Genomic DNA, 13,299 nt, shown 5'->3' on the forward strand with positions numbered 1-13,299 from the left:
CGGTTACGCATCCTCTAACGCTCCAATGTACTCCACGACGGTCACCCCCTTACACCGATGGGCACTCAACGCCTCAGATACCCAGTTCAACGCTGTCGCTGGCGCAGTGGGCGGTTTCACATCAGGTGTCGTGACATGCCCTCTCGACGTCATCAAGACCAAACTACAGGCGCAGGGTGGCTACGCCGCCTTGAATAAGGGACGACATGTTGGCCACCCCAAGTTGTACAACGGTCTCGTTGGTTCAGCAAAGGTCATATGGAGAGAGGAAGGGATCAGAGGCCTCTACCGCGGTCTGGGGCCTATTGTAATGGGCTACTTGCCAACATGGGCTGTGTGGTTTACTGTTTATAACAAGAGCAAGGTGTATATATCACAATATTCAGGTAAGTGCGCTTGGTCCAATGGTGAGGGTGGCATATTAACCTTGTTTTCACCAAACAGACAACAGTCACATAGTCAACTTCTGGTCGTCTATCGTAGCAGGCGCCAGCAGTACAATCGTCACCAACCCGATATGGGTCATCAAAACTCGGCTCATGTCACAGAGCAATATCCGCCACAACACACAAGACCACCACTCTACATACTACCCGAAAGCTGTGGGCACACCAACAGCACGGCCAACACTACACGACTGGCATTACCGATCAACGCTAGATGCAGCTCGCAAGATGTACACTTCGGAAGGCCTCATTTCGTTTTATTCAGGGTTGACACCAGCACTCCTTGGCCTAACACATGTTGCTGTGCAGTTTCCGACCTACGAGTACTTGAAGACCAAGTTTACCGGTCAGGGAATGGGTGAATCGAAGGAGGGAGATGATAAAACTCAAGTTTTTGGAATATTAGGGGCCTCTATTCTATCCAAGATCCTTGCCAGTACTGCCACATACCCTCACGAAGTCATCCGAACCCGTCTTCAAACCCAACGGCGCCCACTTGCCGGCGAAGAGTTCGTTCAAGGGATGGGAGTGACAAGTTCAGGCCCCAGGAGTAGGGCCCCTGTGGAGAAACCCAAGTATCAGGGCGTCGTTAATACCTTTCGAACCATTCTAGCTGAGGAAGGTTGGCGAGCGTTCTATGCTGGTCTTGGTACTAATATGATGCGGGCTGTTCCAGCAGCAACCGTCACCATGCTGACTTACGAATATGTCATGAGGCAATTATACCATACCAGGGCTGAGGCACGCCATTTATTGCTCGACCCTTCGGTGGAATCATAAATGCTTAACAGTCCTCAGTTTGGGGAAACGTCAGAATCACAGGAGTTGAACGATCATGGCGAAGGAATGTACACATGGATTCACGGAAGGTATAGGATTAGAAGATGGGGCAAGGCTGAGATACCCTTAGTCGGCTGAAGGCTTAGACAAATTTCTGGTTCACTATGGGACATACGTGGCGAACGTTACGGCGACTTGGTTCCTATCATTTCCATTTTTCATATACAGAGGAATGTATACAGCAGGCGCATATGGCTGCACAACCCCTCTCTTCTCTTGTTTGAAGAGCAGAGAAAGCTCGATTTTCTGAGTCGCATTAAGGGGCTGATGAGTCGAGGCATGGCGAAATTGGTGCAGCGCAGGCATTCAGATGGAGTTTGTTTCATGATTTAACTTCGAGAAACTAGACAACAAATCATAAAAAATACAATACGTTCAAATTCATATGCTTTGCAGAATGATTGACGCTCAGGTCTAGTGACGGGGGGGCCGATTTGCTTCCTATACGCCAATGTATGCTACAAGTTACTCTGCTCCAGTGTGCTCTCATGATGAGCCACGTCTTGGTGCATGTTCTCCATTCCCTGGTAGTTTTGAGGATTTCTGTCAAGGGGTTCTGTTAGTTGATATTGATGAAGCTAAGTGGAGGGACGTACTGCTTGGTCTCGAGCGGAGTGAATGGATGAGCGGGTGTATCTACAGACTATCAGCTTACTGCTTGCATCCAAAGTCTTTTGTATATTTTTCTCTAAGGAAATGTTGAGATATCTTCACATCTGAAGAACACGCCACTTTCTTTACTCACACGAGCAGAACACATGCCATAGTGAAGGCTGCCCCTGGGGCCATAAAATTCTGTAGATATTGAGTTAGCGCACACAAAGTTCCTTCGATTTGCATAAAAAGAACTTACTCGGGGATTCATGTTATGGGACTCTGCATTGTACTTTAGAGTTAAAGGTTAATGGTGAACATCTCGTCTCGTCTCGTATCGTCTCGTCTTAGGTACTGGAAGTAAACGGATGATTTCGGCAAGTATTCTATTGGTGCGCAGTACAAGCATAACTTCAATTGATGCATCTCTTCAACCGTCCGTCTTCTTTTTCTCAGCTCCGCAATCGCAGTCTCCACTATCAATCATCTATCTACCTAACTAGGGTAGGTATGTAAGCGAAAAGACATGGCCCGTGCGCCGTCCGCTGCCGAGCCCAGCAGCTTGTGGTCCAAGCTCCCGGAAGCTTGAAAGGGCCTGCAACAGCCTCTATTGGTCCCCAGACGAGACCTCCCAAACCGGGGTGAGGCACCTCATTCGAATGCGACTGCGACGGACGGGCAGAGTCCCATTTCCCCCAAGCGCCCAACCTCATCTTTTGTTTTTATCTGCTTCATCCGCCTTTTCTTTACGCGTTTCGTACTCTTCGCGCCGTGGTTTTTAAATCACAAATTCATCCCCGAGCTTGCTCTTCATTCGTTGCATTCAGCGCATCGCATCGCATCGCATCGCATTATCGCAAACTACATAAATCCTCTCGCCCCATCCATATATCACCATGCCTATGGAACTTCGCAAGCGCAAGGCATCTACTGCCCCTCCTCCTCCTCCTGTTAAGAGAAAGTCAACTACCAAGGTTCCCAAAGCCGCTGCCAAGGTGAAGGAGGCCGCCGCCAAGGTCACAGAGAAGAAGGAAGAGCCTGAGGAGGCTAAGGAGACTAAAGAGGAGGAGAAGACTGAGGAAGTACCCAAGGCTGAGGAACCCAAGGCGGAAGAGCCCAAGAAGACTGTTGGCAAGCCCAAGGTCGGCGATGTTGTGGACCTTGATGGCTTTGGAGGCGAGATAGAGACCAATGATGGTGAAAAGACCACATTGAAGAAGCTTGTTGATGAGAGCAAGTCTGGTGTCGTCCTCTTCACCTACCCCAAGGCATCTACTCCCGGTTGTAAGTTGATAAAGCCCTCTCATCCGAATATCCATCTGACTCTTCCGCAGGCACCAAGCAAGTCTGCTTCTTCCGCGACTCTTATGAGCCTCTCACCAAGGACGGCCTTGCTATCTACGGTCTCAGCGCCGACTCCCCCAAAGCCAACACAACCTTCAAGGAGAAGCAAAAGCTCCCTTACACACTGCTGTGCGACCCTAAGGCAACGCTCATCGAGGCTATCGGTCTCAAGAAGGCTCCCAAGGGAACGACGCGCGGCGTTTTTGTCATCAGCAAGGAGGGCAAAATTCTCGTCGCTGAGGCTGGAAGCCCCCAGGGCACTCTTGATCGTGTTCAGGCACTGGTTGAAGAGCTGGCTAGCAAATAAAGACGAGGCCTCTGATCAGTCGCACCCCTGCGTATGTGGGTGATTAGTGGGAGCGGTCGGGACTTTTGATGTGCTTTGGTGAAAGGGTTTTTGTTTTCGTATCTTGCTGCAAATGAAAAGGGTTCATAGACCAGTAGTAACACGGGTGATCACAACATTTCACCTTTCCGATTTTGGTTTATATCCGATAATGCCTTGATGATTATTTAGTCCTCGATCACCAAGTCTCCCAGTGGAAATGCCAGCATTGGAGCCTATACTTAACCATAATCTGACGACACGCTTGTTTCTTAAGGTACAATCTTGATTTAGGACAAGTCTTTTCAATTTCCATAACTTGATGCCATTGGAGCTCGAAGACAGGCCGTGAGAGCTGTAGACCTGGGTGGCTGTAGTGTCGTTGTCGTGGTAGAAGCCGCCAGCCATCCGCAGTATTTCACCTTGCGTCACACCGTGCCTCGGTATAAGAAGGACTCAAGTCTCAACACAAATGCCAATACTACTCCGTATAAATTTTATAGTCATTTATGAGACCGAAACCACATGCGGCAGCACCTTCGGAACGTGTAAGTCTATAGGGTAGTTCGCGTCTCTCGGTGGAGCCTCGGCTAAACCAACCTGGTCAGCCAATAATCACGACGCCATTTCAACTTGGAATCGATTCCATCACCCGAACCTCAACGACAGCCTTCATCAGCCTACCACCGCCATCATGTCGTCCCAAGCGGCCAAAGCCGCCAGCAACGTGGTCAGCATCGCCAAGGTACGACTCATGAACAAACCTCCGAACCCAATGCCTCCCAACGGCCCCTCGACCGCAGCCCCTACGTTCGAATTACCTCTCACATCCATCATGAAAGCCAATACATGACACACAGCCGCTAACAGGACCTCTGTCGTACAGAAGCAAACCCTCCAGTCGACGGGCATCTGGGAGGCCTTCCGTCGCTTCATGGCCATCGATCCTGAGCGATCCAACGGTGTCCCTCTGAACCCTCACTTCCGAAACCCTCCACCCGGCGCCAACCCTCCTCTCGAGTACGACGACCCAGTTACGCTGCCCGCAGGCGACATCGCCGACAACCCCTACTGGAAGCGCGACAACCGCCGAAACTACCCCCAGCTTAGCGTCGTCAACCAATCCCAGTTCGCCCAGCTCCTCACTGTCGGCAGCGCTGCGGCTCCCAAGGTCGAGCTCATCGGTGAAGCTGGTGAGAAGCAGCTCGTGGCTGTCAAGCAGGAATCCGAGACTGGTTTGGCAAAGGCTCTCGAGAAGGCGACCGACGCGACCAAGGATGTGTTCGTTAATGGTATGCCTCCTCTGCCCAGTGGCCAGACCTTGGCAACTGGAAAGTGGGATGTACACAAGTATGAGGTGACAGAGACATCTTATGGTGAAGGGTACGTTGTAGACGCTGGTAAATTGTGAAGGGGAGATGTGCTGACTGTTACAGATACCCTTGCAGATCGTTCAAATAAATTAGAAGCGAAGAGGGTGGTTGTGGATACAAATTATGAGGTAGTGAGGGTATAGAATTTCCATTGACAATGCAGATGATGTTCCTTTTTCAAGTATGAAAGTCTTTGATACCGATGTTCCCGATTTCAGCCTTCATACCCCAAACCAAACTCCGAATCCATTTCCGATGTTCTCAGGCTGCTGGTGATGCTCCTGATGTCTCTCTTCCACCACTGCCAGCCATCTTTTCGACAATCTTGGCCTTTCCTTGTGCCCGTTTCACCCGGTCATCGAAATCTTGAACCGCATCATCCGAGTTCTCCGTCGAAAGTGTATCTGGCTCTACGAGAGCATACAGAGTGTTGATGTTCTTCTCCAGTCTTGCATTCTTGGGTAGTGGTGGTAATGTGCAAGCCTCTCCTGAGGTAGTACCGCCGTTGCGTGGTATTCGGTTCGCCCATACGATAGCTTTACTGGCAAGACGGCCACTTTCGAGGAACTTCTCAAAGCCCTTTTGCATACCAAAAGATCGTCCTTCAATCCGACCAGCCTGAACGCCGTCTTTGATGCCTTGTTGGTAGCCTTCTGAGTAAAATCGCTCTTCGAGGTTGAGGACATCCTCGAAGGGATCAGAGGAGTCTATTTGCCTTGTTTCCATGGTATCTGTGTGCGATCTTTGGGTTGTCTTGACTCACTGACTGATTTGTAAGTGAGTTGAGAGAGTGAGTGAGTGAGTGGCAGAATTTGCGTCACCGCCCACTAATGGCGGGGCAGTCAAACTTATTACAACAGTCTAGAAGGGTTCACTCATTGCAACACAATCACTGGCCAACATGAATTTGTACAAGTTGCGTAGTATTTACTACAAAAGACCCCTGAGAACACCTAACTTCTATTTTCCTTTACTCCGTGATGAAACCCTCTATTGCATACCAAAGATCATACCGCCGTTGGCGCAAATGACTTGACCAGTGCACCAAGCACTCTCAGGGCTAGCAAGCATAGCGACGATGCCAGCAATCTCATCAGCTTCACCTGCTCGGCCGCCGGCAGTCTTGGCCTCCTCGACGACCTCGGGATCGTCAATGCCAGGACGAGCAGCCATGAGAGGCGCATTCTGGATGAAAGGCTTGATGAGGCGTTTGAACTCGTCTGAGTTGCGGGAGTACATCTCAGAGCGGACGGGACCAGGATTGATGGCGTTGACGGTAGCTCTCTCGCTGAACTCACGAGCCCAAGTTCGTGTCATAGCCTCGAGAGCAGCCTTGGTGCCGCCGTAGACACTCTGGCCAACAAAACCGAGACTTGCGCTTACACTGCTAAGGTTGATGATACGGCCGGAGCGGTCTGTGGGTAGGTAAGGGTGTGCGGCCTGGACGAGAAGAAGAGGGCCAAGTACGTTGACGTTGTAGCTCTTTGTGAAGTCCTCAGGCTTGATGTCAGGGACCTTGTCATTGTAAGCAACACCCGCATTGTTGACGAGGATGTCGATGCGCAGGGGGCTGAAGGCATCGGCAGCTTGAGAAATGAGCGAAGCAGGACCTGACACTGTGCCGAGGTCTGCTTGCACGGGAACGACCTTGATAGAATGCTTGGAGGACAGCTCAGAAGCAAGCTTAGCTGTTGAATCAGCAGAGCTGGCTGATGTGTAGGCGAGGACGAGGTTTGCGCCTCGGGCAGCAAGGGCTTTGGTAATGGACAGGCCAATGCCTTTTGAAGTCAGTAGAGCTCAGTTGGTCGTAGAAAAGGTAAGAGAACATACCCCGAGAAGCACCAGTGACAATGGCAAGCTTGCCAGTAAGAGGAAGAGCCATGATAGTAATGTGTTAGTCTAGTCGGTGGTGAAGTGAGGCACTATGAGCCGGGTATCAGGACAACAGAAGAACGCAGATTAAATGGGGAAAAGAACACCTTGTCTAGAAGACGGGAACGACAACTGACGATGATCTCCTTATATATTTATTTATTTATCTATGTCCTTAGACCGTTCTTGTCGTGGTCCTCTTGCACGTTACCTTAGTTTACGCAACTGGCACAATTCAAGAGTCCACTGCAATTGTCGCGCCAATAGAGACAAAGCACCAACTAATAATCCACCTTCTGCTCGAGTCCCGTGGCGGCCATTGCTTGTCGTTGACAGGTGCGCTTCCACAAGGGGACATTTCTCGGGTGTTACAGTGGAGGGGTAGTTAACTGGTGCCTGGCTTAGCGTTCTAGGTCTTCTGCTTCAGAGCATCGTAGTGGGGTTGTCCCTCTGCGGCGCGGGGGGCTTTACTGTCGACCTCCGGGCTGACTTTTGACCGCAAACTTTGACCCGCCGTGAATTGAGGGCCCGATTCCGCTTGATGAATTGAAGTGGGATGAAGCTATACCATTCTCTGTCGACATCCAAATACTACCTACGTATACGTATATTCTTTTGAGCCTCACCACAGAACCACAAGCAGCCATGGATATCCGCCTCCTCACAAACGCAGACTTGCCCCTCATTCAGCACGCAAACCTCGAGAACCTCCCCGAAAACTACTTCCTCAAGTACTACCTCTACCATGCCCTCTCATGGCCTCAACTGAGCTACGTCGCCGTTGATGTCTCGCGACCCAAGAAGGACCCCTACGAGTACCCCAAGATTGTCGGATATGTCCTCGCTAAGATGGAGGAGGAGCCTTCAGACGGCATTCCACATGGACACATCACGAGTCTGAGCGTCATGAGAACACACCGAAGACTGGGTATTGCCGAGAAGTTGATGCGCCAAAGCCGTAAGTATATCGAGATACTGCTCCCAGATTATAAACTGACCCATGTAGAACTGGCCATGGTCGAGACATTCCAGGCAAAATACGTCTCACTCCACGTCCGTGTCTCCAACGCCGCAGCCCGCCACCTCTACGAAAACACCCTCGGCTTCACCAACGAGAAGACCGAGTCCAAATACTACGCCGACGGCGAGGACGCCTTCTGCATGCGCCTAGATCTCGGAGGCATCAAGAAGCAAGTCGACGAGGCCCTTGCAGAGGAAGAGGAAGAAGCCGAGGACGAGGGCGAAGCCGTGGGTGAGGTTGGCCGTGATCCTGAAGCCGGCAAGGACAAGGACAAGACGAAGAAGATGAAGGTTGCAGTGGGGAGAAGCTTGGGCGTCGGTTCGTTGGTGGAAAAGGATGACTCGAAGCATTAAGGAAAGAAGAATATGAAAAATGGGGAATGTGTGTTTTAATAGACGGATAGATAAAAAGTTGTGATGTCCAGGTGAAATATGTCATGAGTAGCTGAAAGATAGGTAGGCATGATGCCGATGAGTTTACGTTTGGGACACTGTACAACTGAGGAGTGAAAGGTCGGATCTATCAAGAACTACGTTAAAATGGACCACAAGCACTGCTCTAAGTTTAAGAGTTCAAGTAGTAAGAACTATGACCAAGAATAATTCTAAAAGGACCGTTAGGTTAAACAGACTAGACAGTGGTATAGAAGTGAGGTTTGTGAGTTTGTAGCCCGTTTAATTTTGTATAGCTGGCTTGGAGACGGATCGTCGCTTTGATGATAGATACCAATACGAAGTTCAAGAAATGGTTATCCACATAAATACATAAGAAGTCGAAGAATCATCATTAGCCATCAAGTTGTTCAGCCAACTCCCGAGCATAAGCCTCGTCAGCTTCGAGCCTCGTTCTCTCCATCGTTTCCGTAAGAGCCTCAATCTCCTTTTCCAGCGCCCTGCGCTCACTCAAAGTTATTTCTTTCGCCTCCATATCCTTTTGCTTTGTTGCAATCTCAGTCTCTATTCCAGAGACAGTGTCGTACTTTGCAGCTGATGCCGCGCCTGGCGGCGGAATACTGCCATCTTTGTTGGCATCTGCTGGCCATGAACCTGGAGGACCTTCTCCTGAGCGAGATGGCCACTCTCCACCACCAAAGAAACCGCCTCGACCGGGAGATCCGAACGAACAGTGGTTTGGCCAGCCCCCTTGGAAGCCTCCTCGACTTCTGCTCCAGGGACCCTGACTTTCACAACCACCCCAGCCTCGACCTCTGCCTCGATTATGATGGCCTCGATCTCCTCGGCCGGCTCCTCTGCCTGACCACCCGCAGCCACCGAGAGCTGGTGGAGGAACTCTAACGCCTGGGACGTTGACAGGAGGAACGTGAACATTTACTGCAGGAACATGGACGGGAGGAACCTGGAAAGGAGGCACCGCAGGAACAGGAGGTGTCTCAACATGGCCTCGACCTCTTTGGCCCCTCCTATGATCTCTGCGTGCAGCCTTCATCTCCCTCTTTTGCTGTCTCCTTTCCCTCTTTTCAGCCCTTTTCTTCTTCTTAAGATCTCTCTTTCGATCTCTCCGTTCCCTCTTCTGTTGACGTTTCAAAGTCTTCCATTGTTGCGAAAGGGCTTTGCCTTGCATCTTAAGAGCCTTTCGGTCGATGTTGGGAGCAATGCCATTTGTGTTCGAGGCTTTAAGTTCAGCTTTCAATTGCTTTATATCAGCCTTGCTGCGCACTTCAAGGGGATTAGCCGTCCATTGTTGTAGACGGGCGATGTAAACGGGCAGCTGCTGGTCCTTGAGATCGTCGTAGTCAGGGAGAGAGCCAATGGACTCTGAGCTAGAAGAGGAATTTGAGGACGAGGAAGAAGATGAAGATGACGACCGAGAGCGGCGTCTTTGGTGATCATGGCTAGCTGCTCGCCCTCGTTGGGGAAAGGTGTGGGCTTCAGGAGGTCCCTGATGCCATGCTGGGTGTCCGGGCATAAAAGGGGGCATGTTGCGAGCATTCGGAAGTGGTGGTTGGGATGGCCCAGGGCCAAAAGGGGCTCCCACAGGCTGGCCGTTCATGCGAATTCCCCTGCTGTCCATGACAATGTTTCCTATACGAAGCCCATTGCTATCGGCAACAAATCTGTCTCCCCACCGGACGCTGTCGTTGTCAACTTGGAAGCCGCCCCAAGATCCTGTCCAGCCGCTAGGCCTGCGCTGAGGCATCGCGTCTCTCGGAGAGGACGGTCCAGCCTGTGGTGGGAGTTGCACTGGAGGATCGTCGAATGTGGTCTCCCATCCTCCTGGCATGTGCGATTGCTCCTCGGGCTGAAGCCTTACCATGACATTTCGGGGAGCGAAGAAGCCAGAGTTCCACTGTTGCACGATAGCTTCGACCTCTGCACGCTTTCGACGTAGTTCATTAGGATCAGTTGTGTGTCGTTCCAACTTGACGCTTCCGTCGCCACCAAAAGATGACTTGATATCTGAGCCATCTTCTGATTTGCCCTTTTCACCCAAGATAGCCTCGTTCCGGACAGAATCGTGGTCGGGGAGGAGAAAGTTAACAAAAGTGGCCCAATCTTGGGCTGTGATATCGTACGAAGTCGCCCAATTCTCCGGATAAGGAATATCATCTGGCACAGAGTTCGGCTTCACAGTGATGGTGTGGATCTGAGGCTCCCATTGAGACGCTGATGTTGGGACAGGCCGGGTCTCAAAGTAGAGAGCTACACTGGGAGAGAGGGGGATTTCGTGTGTCGTAGGCGTTGTTGCGTTGGCATTAGATTCGGTGCGAGGTGTGAGTGGCGGAGTGAAGATGGGTTCTGTAGTTGAAGTCGAGGACATGCGGGAGGCGGTATCATCACCGGGAGCTGCGGGGCCGTACCCGGAGCCGGCGACGGAGCCAGCATGCGGTGAGTGCGGGGGCTGAGAAGAGGTAGAGTAGATATCAGTCTCTGAGTATGGAGGCGGTGGCGCATCGTCAGCTGTTGCTGGGGCCTGACCCGTTGTGAGATATGGGGGATTGTTTCTGCTGGTAGAAGAGTCCATGGCTGGTGATGGAGCTGTCATGATGAGAGGAGGTGCTGCGATTATGGAGGGGTAGGTATTAATGGGGAGAGAATAGGTGGGAGGTGAATGCTGATGGTGTGATACAATAGCACACTGATTAATCTACTGTAAGCTTTCAAAGCTATCCGAATGTGAATGCATCATAGCGTGAGGAGAAGGGCATATCCTTTATTTAATATTTGTCAATGACCCTCAGCTATCACCTCACATCATGACCAAAGAGGAAACGCTTTCAACCTCCGTCCAGTCTGATCAAATCACCGAACTCCATGCGAAAATGCCCTGCAGCGAGAGCCTTACAGGGGGTTACGCAACTCGCATTCGCAGCCCTATGACTCCCAAGGATCCCCTGCGTCCAATGGCCGAGCTGGTGCTTACGCGGCCGAGCGAGGGAGCCTAGACTAACTGACAGCTGTGGTGCCGCGTTCCCGGCCTCTGATCACTCTGGCAATACTCTAAACTTATGCTTGACTTGACTTGGGCCGTCGCGTCGTCATTGCTTTCATACACCGCACACGACTCGATACGATGCATACGGTTGCGGCGTAATCTGGTAATTTGTTTGTGTGAGGCTGATTTCAACCCAATATGGTTGAAATTTTAAAAAACGCTGGTGATATGTGCTATCAAGCAAATTCTATGGTACCTTCACTCCTTGACTGGATTGGATAATGGAAACCCTGTCTCGCTCAACGCCGAGAAATGAATGAATGCAAGGCACAACTTTTGCGACGTTTTCTTGTCCTTTGATTTTGATGTTCCTCCATTACTCATCTTGAAAAAAGTCGACGTCCTCCGTCTTGTAATGATCTGCGATGAGACTGGACAAGTGATCTCTTGAGTGTGTCCCCCTGAAAAGAGAATTAGTTGTTTGCCTTACACAACGCCATCTTTACTTACAAGTTGGTGATATATATGTCGATCAGCTCCGGAGGAACCATCTCATTGAGGGCAGTCCGAACCTCGACACTGTTCACCATGTTCCCATCTGCAAAGTTGACAAAGCTGGCAGAGTCTCCCCACTCAATCAAGTGCTCGCCACTATATGGGTTTACAGGGCTAAGTTTGTACACGCCGCCGAGGACGATAACAGCACGTCCTCGCTCCTTTGCGGCTCGAGCAATGGCTGTCGCGCCAGCATCGGCCATAACACCACCACTGGCGACAATCGAGTGCGCCCCCAGAATGACCTTGTCCACTCGGGACATGTATGCCATCAACCCTCCATTCATGATGTTGATCACCGTGATACCAGCGGAAGCAAGCTTCTTACGGAATGAAGCATGGGGGACCTCCGGGGTCTGCTTTTTCGGTGGCTCGGTCGCGATGAGAACTGTGAACCGGCGCTTCAGGGCTGCGCGAAGAATGAATCGCTCGACTGTAGGTGAGGGTTGGTGAATGAGCACGTAGTCGCCAGGGTGAATTTGAACATCAGCCAAAGCTGCGATTTGATCGTCCACAGAGCTGATCTCATCCTTGATCTCCTCAATACCGTCTATAACCTCTGATCTCAAAGCATGAACCTGAGCCGAAGGAGCTCTCCACGAAGGGGTTGATGCTCCTGAAAGACCTAGGGGCGATCCCTGGCTGCTGGGCGCGAGCTCGCCGGGTGTAGACACTGAGAGGAGGTGGAAGAGAGTCTTAGGCACGTTGACGGAGCTGTAAGACGAGAGAGGACCTGGCCGAGCGGGTGGGGGTTTGGCGCTGTTGGTGATATAGTCTCCGGCAGAATCTTGCTTGCCGTATGTCGAAGGAGGCCACTGATGTGACAGGGCATCTGGGTTCGGGACAGCATCGGTTGGCGTGATCTGGGCGTCGCTGGGGGTTTCACTCGCACCCTCGTTTCTATCCTCGGCAGCCTCGTCGCGAATGAGGCCTAGAACTCGGCGCACAATGTTGGCGATAACGAGCTCTTTGGGCTGAGCCTCGACCAGGCGACGACCAATACGCGAGACGTTGTCGATCAAGCTGTCAACGTTGAACCATTTCGATCGGGCGACCACTTGGAGTAGAATGTGGGCTGTAGCGACGGCGCAGGGCTCAGAGCCCTTGATTTGTCTTCGCTTGAGGAGACTGAAGGCATCGCAAACACTTTAGTAACGAGCACCTTGGCAAAGGACTTGGCGTGTGTCTCACCAGATGAGGCTCTCAACAGAGGATTCCAGTGCTTGACCCTTGAGAGACCTGAGATATTTCTCGAGATCAGGCGCGTAGCCTGCAGAAACAGGGGCCATATCTACTAGGAGGTGTATCGGTCGGAGTCACACTCGCGGTCGGTCGTAGCTTGGTATGTAGTGAAGCCGGGGTGGGATGTCTGCGATTCGCGGGGTGAAATGGAGGGGTGATTTGTGAGTCAAACACAAATATCGCCCAAGTGAAGATATGCTTTTGGATCTAAAGATGCTGATTTATTCTCTGTTTGATTCTGAGTGACAGATTTCGCAGGCGTTGTGCGAAGCGTCGACGTTGTTGAACAGGCAA

General features: G+C 51.3%; 7 protein-coding genes across 7 annotated transcripts; 4 read left to right on the forward strand and 3 right to left on the reverse strand.

Annotated features, from left to right (window-relative positions):
• Positions 1-25: 25 nt before the first annotated feature.
• J7337_005927 (uncharacterized protein) lies at positions 26-1,226 on the forward strand (the record flags this gene model as incomplete). Its single annotated transcript, XM_044823598.1, has 2 exons — positions 26-386; positions 460-1,226. 2 exons carry the CDS (start codon positions 26-28, stop codon positions 1,224-1,226), a joined length of 1,128 nt encoding a protein of 375 aa, XP_044682089.1.
• Positions 1,227-2,776: 1,550 nt separating this feature from the next.
• On the forward strand, positions 2,777-3,531 carry J7337_005928 (uncharacterized protein; the record flags this gene model as incomplete). The annotated part of the gene is made up of 2 exons (XM_044823599.1): positions 2,777-3,164; positions 3,215-3,531. 2 exons carry the CDS (start codon positions 2,777-2,779, stop codon positions 3,529-3,531), a joined length of 705 nt encoding a protein of 234 aa, XP_044682090.1.
• Positions 3,532-4,243: 712 nt separating this feature from the next.
• Positions 4,244-4,960, forward strand: J7337_005929 (uncharacterized protein; the record flags this gene model as incomplete). Its single annotated transcript, XM_044823600.1, has 2 exons — positions 4,244-4,359; positions 4,420-4,960. 2 exons carry the CDS (start codon positions 4,244-4,246, stop codon positions 4,958-4,960), a joined length of 657 nt encoding a protein of 218 aa, XP_044682091.1.
• A 223-nt stretch (positions 4,961-5,183) lies between these two features.
• J7337_005930 (uncharacterized protein) lies at positions 5,184-6,804 on the reverse strand (the record flags this gene model as incomplete). Its single annotated transcript, XM_044823601.1, has 3 exons — positions 5,184-5,629; positions 5,924-6,700; positions 6,753-6,804. The coding sequence occupies 3 exons, from the start codon at positions 6,802-6,804 to the stop codon at positions 5,184-5,186; spliced, it is 1,275 nt and encodes a 424-aa protein (XP_044682092.1).
• A 635-nt stretch (positions 6,805-7,439) lies between these two features.
• ARD1 (N-terminal acetyltransferase A complex catalytic subunit ard1) lies at positions 7,440-8,168 on the forward strand (the record flags this gene model as incomplete). Its single annotated transcript, XM_044823602.1, has 2 exons — positions 7,440-7,752; positions 7,801-8,168. The coding sequence occupies 2 exons, from the start codon at positions 7,440-7,442 to the stop codon at positions 8,166-8,168; spliced, it is 681 nt and encodes a 226-aa protein (XP_044682093.1).
• A 433-nt stretch (positions 8,169-8,601) lies between these two features.
• J7337_005932 (uncharacterized protein) lies at positions 8,602-10,818 on the reverse strand (the record flags this gene model as incomplete). The annotated part of the gene is made up of 1 exon (XM_044823603.1): positions 8,602-10,818. The coding sequence occupies one exon, from the start codon at positions 10,816-10,818 to the stop codon at positions 8,602-8,604; it is 2,217 nt and encodes a 738-aa protein (XP_044682094.1).
• A 766-nt stretch (positions 10,819-11,584) lies between these two features.
• J7337_005933 (uncharacterized protein) lies at positions 11,585-13,052 on the reverse strand (the record flags this gene model as incomplete). Its single annotated transcript, XM_044823604.1, has 3 exons — positions 11,585-11,669; positions 11,719-12,891; positions 12,955-13,052. The coding sequence occupies 3 exons, from the start codon at positions 13,050-13,052 to the stop codon at positions 11,585-11,587; spliced, it is 1,356 nt and encodes a 451-aa protein (XP_044682095.1).
• Between the last annotated feature and the right edge of the window lie 247 nt (positions 13,053-13,299).

This window comes from Fusarium musae, chromosome 4 (assembly GCF_019915245.1).
Source record: "Fusarium musae strain F31 chromosome 4, whole genome shotgun sequence".
Classification (NCBI taxonomy): Eukaryota; Fungi; Ascomycota; class Sordariomycetes; order Hypocreales; family Nectriaceae; genus Fusarium; species Fusarium musae.